The 6,632-nt window shown below is 38.7% G+C and overlaps 1 protein-coding gene across 2 annotated transcripts in view; it reads left to right on the forward strand.

Moving 5' to 3' along the window:
* The window catches only part of GLP2R (glucagon like peptide 2 receptor), a 36,836-nt gene extending 31,298 nt beyond the window's left edge, over positions 1-5,538 (forward strand). For both annotated transcript variants that reach the window (XM_081936449.1, XM_081936450.1), the window contains 4 exons: positions 475-563; positions 2,213-2,351; positions 3,500-3,541; positions 4,620-5,538. In XM_081936449.1, the coding sequence (XP_081792575.1) occupies positions 475-563; positions 2,213-2,351; positions 3,500-3,541; positions 4,620-4,934 (585 nt within the window). In that variant the 3' untranslated portion in view covers positions 4,935-5,538. The remainder of the gene's footprint in view (positions 1-474; positions 564-2,212; positions 2,352-3,499; positions 3,542-4,619) is intronic.
* The last annotated feature ends 1,094 nt before the right edge of the window (positions 5,539-6,632 follow it).

Raw genomic sequence — 6,632 nt, forward strand, 5'->3', positions numbered from 1 at the left:
ACAGGAGTCCAGAGTTGCCAAGCAGCAACTTAGTAGGAAGGATCTATGTCCAATAATTCCTATCAACATTATAAATTAGTAAGAAAAACATATTTATTTATTGTTTTTGTGGAAATACGACATTCTTTATGTTCAATGATATTTTATATATTTTTTTCTTCTGTAGCAGCCACTTAGCTACTAGTACTAAATCTCAGCACTTTTCTCTTCTTTTTGATTCACTACTACTCCTTTCCTTCCCTGATCTCCAATTACTATTAGTAAGCTATTTCAAAATAACAAGCAGGACAGAGAAACAATATTGTATAGGAAATACTTGAAAGCCAAGATTCAATACATTAAAATTATTAAAAACAGACTGAACAGTGTTTCTTGCAGTTGTCTTGCCCTTAGGAAATCCCTGATGGAAATAATTTTGTGGACAAACAAAATTTTAGAGGTACCAACTGTAATGTGTGATGTGTTTTTTCTAAGATTAATTTCTGCATTTTCCTGAACATTCTGAAACTGTTACTTTCCAAACTTAAAGCTCAGCAGATGACCTTTCGTGACTATAAGTTCAGGTAGATATCACTTTCTTATAATTTTCTGCCATATGGGAGTCTATATATTTGGCCACTATTGTAATACATATCTGTTTGATGTTTCACTCACCTGATAATGTAAATGAAAATCTCCAAAGATTTATATCAATGTTCCTCATTTTTTGCAAGTTTTAGATCTATAGACTTTAACTCCCAGAATTCCTCAGCCACCTACACATCTTAAAGTTGTCAAGATTGAGAACCATTGATTTACTTTGCTAATTGCATTTGTTATTGTCCAGAAGAATCTTTGCTGTTTCTTTTAGAAGAATGTGTTGCTTTTAAAGAAGCTGAAATTGCAACAAAATGGATACTAAACTTAAAGTGAAAAGTGGGACAATAAGTTGTACCAATCATGTTGCATTTTAGATAGCAGGTTAGATGGATTTTCACAACTTTGCACAGAATGCAAGATGCAACAAACAAACAAACAAATCCACAATTTCAAAATGTAAAACTGATATGGTATGATATGATATGATGTGTGTGTGTGTGTGTGTGTGTATGTTTTTGTAGATTTTCATGGGTATAGGTATGCTGGTCTTGTATTCGGGTCTTTTTCTATGTAAGATTGAGATTATCACAAACACGAAGCCGAAAACACCAGCTTGAAGATGGCGAGTGAGACCTCGCCAAAACGTTGCCAAGACAATCTCAATCTTACATGGGAAAAGACCCGAATGCAATAAGACCAGCACATATCAATCCAAATTAATCTCCAAAACTGAACACTTGAACAAGAGAATAATTATGGAAACTATTGAAATAGAGAAACACCCCCACAACATGAATAAACGTCATGATACCTCCCACCTACCAGACATTTGGAAACCAGCCCTAGTCAACAAATGAGCCCCACCCACCACCCAGGCTGTTACACCACAAAACAACAATAGACATTCGGCCAGCACCAATCAGCACCAATCTACCAACCATGATACAACCACACAACCAATCAATCCACTTATTGAAACAAAGCCAGCACTCCACACACACCCACCAAGATTTATAGAAAGACGGCAGCTCTGACCACACTTTAAGATGAAAACACCAGCCTGAAGATGGCGAGTGAGACCTCACCGGAATGTTGCCAAGACAATCTCAATTTTACATGGGAAAAGACCCGAATACAACAAGACTAGCATACCTACACTGTGAAAATCTATGAAAACATATGTGATCAGGGCAGAAACAAGAGAACCATATCCACTCTTCTTAGTTTACTTAGCATTTTAAAACAGAAACAAATGAAATATACTTACTCCCAGGCCCTTTGTCTTCTCCTTCAATCCTCACTAGGTTCCTTTGGGGAGCTTTATAAACTTAGATTTTTCCCAATTTCACAAAGCCCCAGTTTGGGAATGCAATGTTGGATTCCTTCTCCAAGACCAAGGAAGGCCCTGTCTGTGACCTTGAAAGGGAGAATTGGTTCTAAAGTTGCTCAGATATTGTTCCAAGAATCACAGGGTTGCAGTCTTATTATGGAATGATCTCTAATATTAATCCCAATCAAATATTAATCCCAAATCAATGTCTCAAGGAATTGACTGTTATCATTCCATTATGTGTTTCTTGTTGAGTATTATTTCAAGAATTTAATTCATGTTGGTGATTGTTTTTATTTTAAGGTTGGCAAGGTCAACTCTTGTGTTAATACCTTTACTTGGAATTCATGAGATTATTTTTAGTTTCATCATGGATGAGCATGTTGAAGGATTCTCCAGGAATGTCAAAACCTTCATCCAGCTAACCATTGGCTCTTTCCATGTAAGTTTGGGAAGTGTGATGGAAATGGGTTAAACAAATTTAATGTCAACTTTACATAATACAGATGAAGAAAAATAATAATCAAAAACCATTATCACAGCTCATTAATAAATGATGCATAATAAAAATATTTAAAATATAATTTAATACATATTTTTAAAATAGGGTTTGATGCAAACATTAAACATTTACTACTGAATAAACAATATCTAGCATAATCTTTAAAATACCAGCATCTCGTTAAATTATTTGTCTAGAATTCTTTGCAAACTTAACATAATTTTTCAGTATTGTCATTTCAATTATTTGATAGAGTTTTTTGAAACAATCTTCAAGTGACTGCCAAATTCAAATTTTCTGTTTCCTCATAAGTCAGAGGAACAGATCTGGCTAATATGTATAGTAATAATTCTTCAATTAGCAATGCCTTCAATAAACTGAATCTTTGTTATTTAGCAGACAAAAAAGCAACAACAAAAAGCAAACCTAGCTTGTCATTGCCACCAAAAAAGAATAAAAAACTTGTGAAGAAAAATCAATGTGCAATATTTGGCTTAGTCTATATTTATATAACAATATGAGATTTATATCAGTCCAATATGGATAGTTCTGAAAATATAATTTTAAAACGTGCCTAATAAGTGGGGAAGCAGAATAAACTGATCTTTTGGAAAACTTCTTAAATTTAATACTCACCTTTCAAGATTCCACAACCACATTCTAGAATCTATACAGAGGTTATTCTACAGGTATAAATATAATGTGCCCTAAACTTTAGATTAAAAGTTTTCCTGCACAGTATAAGGTAAAAAAAAAGCCTGATTAGGGAGAAATGATATATTTTATTGTAACCAACCATAGTGGTTTAAAATAGCAAGCCAGATGTTTTCTCCAACAAAATGTTCAATGTAAAATTAAGCAGATTATTCAGGAAGGATACAGGTCGAAACCTTTATAATTGTTAAGAGGCAAAAATGATTCTTGAGCAAGAGGAAGATAGTTGCATTTATGTTCAATTTGCCATCATGATGGCTCATATTTCAGGTAGTTTTTTGTAGAAGTATTCTCTGATTATATAAATTCCAAGTCAAATGATACTTTGTCATTTGTTTCTCTCAAATCTAATTGACTTTCTCTTTCTCTTCCAGGGTTTTCTCGTAGCACTTTTATATTGCTTTTATAATGGCGAGGTACATCATCTTTTTCATTTCTCATTGTTCAGCCCTGCATCCCAACCCCAGTTGCTCAGAACACACTGGCTTATAGTTCTTTGATGATCATTTAGTTATGGAAAAATTGATTAAAGAATTATTAGTTTTTCCATAATATTACTCGTAATAGTTGAAAAGACCTGGCTTGACCAGAAAGTTGGCCACCTACCTGCGAACATATGAACTTGTGAGAAGCATGCATAATCTGTCATACTACACAATAAGCCAATAGCCTTCCTGGGAGGGCCTCTGTCTATGGAGAGAGGGTTTGGGCTGCCCATTTCTCTAGTAGAGAAAAGCAGACATAATCCAAGTTGAGAGAGCAGATTCAAGAATTTCCCCAGTTTTGTTTTTCAGTGATTTTTCATGCCCCTTTGCAAAATGGTGTAAAATGGATTGCAGTGATATTGGGATATTCCCATTTCCACATTAACTGTTTAAATGCCTTTCACTTGTCATGCAGAATTAATGAGGCAAAATAAAAATATGACTAACCGATGAACTCAGATGAATATGACATTGTTTAATCTGATGGATGTACATACATTTGAATGTAGAGAGACAGAAATCAGTCATTCAGTAGAAGTGGAGCTCTCGCCTCACAATTAGGAGGTTGTGAGTTCAATCCTAGGTAGAGGCAGATGTAGGGTCTCCTGCTTGGGCAGGTAGTTGGACTAAATGACCTGCAAGGCCCCTTTTAACTCTGTTAATATGTTAAAGGTAATCACCAATGGCCATGCTATATAATAGCTATATTATGTTGGCAATAGCATTAAGATTTATATCTAAATGCTTCACAGTGCTTTACAGCCCTCTCTGAGTGGTTTACAGAGTCAGCATATTGCCTCCAACAATCTGGGTCCTCATTTTACCAACCTCAGAAGGAGGGAAGGCTGAGTGAACTTTGAGCTAGTCAGGATCGAACTGCTGGCAGTTGACAGAATTAGTCTGCAATACTGCATTCTAATCACTGCACCACTACAGTTCTTATTTAGAAGATTCCCACTTGGAAATGGCTGCTATCCTAACTGTCAACCTTTTTCCTTTTTTTCCCCAGGTAAAGGCTGAATTACGCAAGCAGTGGTCTCGTTTCTTGCTAGCATATCCCTTTGTCTATATGCCCTGCTTTCTTGGAAAAAACATCAAGCACCTAAGGAAATGTCCAAACAAGCAGCATTTGGGCAATAACGATCCCTCCGTTGAGGTGATGCAGCCTCCCAAAAAGCAGGTGGCCAAGGTGAGAACATGCTGCAATGTGGAACGAGGCCCCACAGCGAGACACAACCTCAGAGCAAGTGCTTCTGACAGCAGCGAGGAAGAAATTGCCAATGGGGAGACCATTGAAGAGGCTCTGGAGGAAAACGAGGGTTAGGACTTCAAGAGAAAAATGAATTTGTTGGGATCTATCTTTTGCATGGAAGCAACTGGAATTAAAGATCCGATGTAAAGGGCAAAACGAAAGCGGCTTTGATACATCACCTCTCCCCTCCCCCCCACCCAAAAAATCCATTTTTCATTTTGTCAGTAAAAAAAATTATTGGCATAAGCTAGGAACCGCAACAGGTAATTTTTCTTAATTCTCAGGAACTGGATCTGGTATCAAAACTACATGGGATAAAGTGATCTCTCTCTCTCTCTCTCTCACACACACACACACACACAGAGTGAGAGAACCTGCTGCTCTTTCTGAAACTTCCAGTATTAGGTCCACCAGAGTCTGATTGCTACTCTGACTGAACCAAGGCTCTGATCCCAGGAGGCTGCACTTCAGGACTACAAAGACCTTTTATGATACCACTGAAACAACTAGCTAAATGCTTGTGCCTATACATCTGAAAGTGTATTTTTCAGCCTTTGCTAAACTAATAGTTAAATCAGAGCTACCATGTTTTGGAACACAGTTATTAATGCTTTGTCTTTCAATATACTTTGCAAGTCCTAATTTCTGTTATCCTTTCAATATATCTATAAAGCAAATCACTATGAATTCCATTACACAATTGGAAAATTAATTTGACTTAATCCAGAACAGAAAAATCTGAGAAGTTTGAAACAGCAGGATGAAATGAAAAAGAATAGATAGATAGATAGATAGATAGATAGATAGATAGATAGATAGATAGGTAGATAGATACTGTAGATAGATAGATAGTCTACCTGGATCCGTTTCAGTCGGGTTTCAGGCCCGGGTACAGCATGGAGACGGCATTGGTCGCGTTGGTCGATGATCTCTGGTGGGCCCGGGACAGGGGCTGCTCCTCTGTCCTGGTCCTATTAGACGTCTCGGCGGCTTTCGATACCATCGATCATGGTATCCTACTGCGACAACTCGGGGGGCTGGGAGTGGGGGGCACCGTTTTACAGTGGTCCTCCTCCTACCTGTCGGATCGATCACAGTTTGTGTTGACTGGAGGGCAGAGATCGACCCCCAGGTGCATCACTTATGGGGTGCCCCAGGGGTTGGTTCTCTCACCCCTCCTGTTCAACATATATATGAAACCACTGGGCGAGATCATCCGTGGTTTTGGGGTACAGTATCATCAATATGCTGATGATACCCAACTTTTCATCTCTACCCCAAACCACCCAAATGATGCCCTCAACGTGATGTCCCAATGCCTGGAGGCTGTGCGGATCTGGATGGGAAGGAACAGGCTCAAGCTCAATCTCTCCAAGACTGAATGGCTGTGGTTTCCGTCATCCCGATTTGTGCATCTTGTTCCATCTTTGACGATAGGGGGAGAAATTTTAGCCCCCTCAGAGAAGGCTCGCAATCTGGGAGTCCTCCTGGATACGCTGCTTAGTTTAGAAGAACACCTGATGGCCGTGACCAGGGGGGCCTTTTACCAGGTTCGCCTGGTACGTCAGTTGCGCCCCTTCCTGGATCGGGATGCTCTGTGCACAGTCACTCATGCCCTTGTCCTTTCTCGCCTGGACTACTGCAACACTCTCTACATGGGGCTGCCCTTGAAGAGCACCCGGAGGCTTCAGCTGGTCCAGAATGTGGCCATGTGGGTTATCATGGGGGTACCTAGGTGCTCCCATGTTACACCCCTTTTAGGCGGCCTGC

Source organism: Natrix helvetica (genome assembly GCF_964273705.1).
Source record: "Natrix helvetica genome assembly, chromosome: 1".
Lineage (NCBI taxonomy): Eukaryota > Metazoa > Chordata > Lepidosauria > Squamata > Natricidae > Natrix > Natrix helvetica.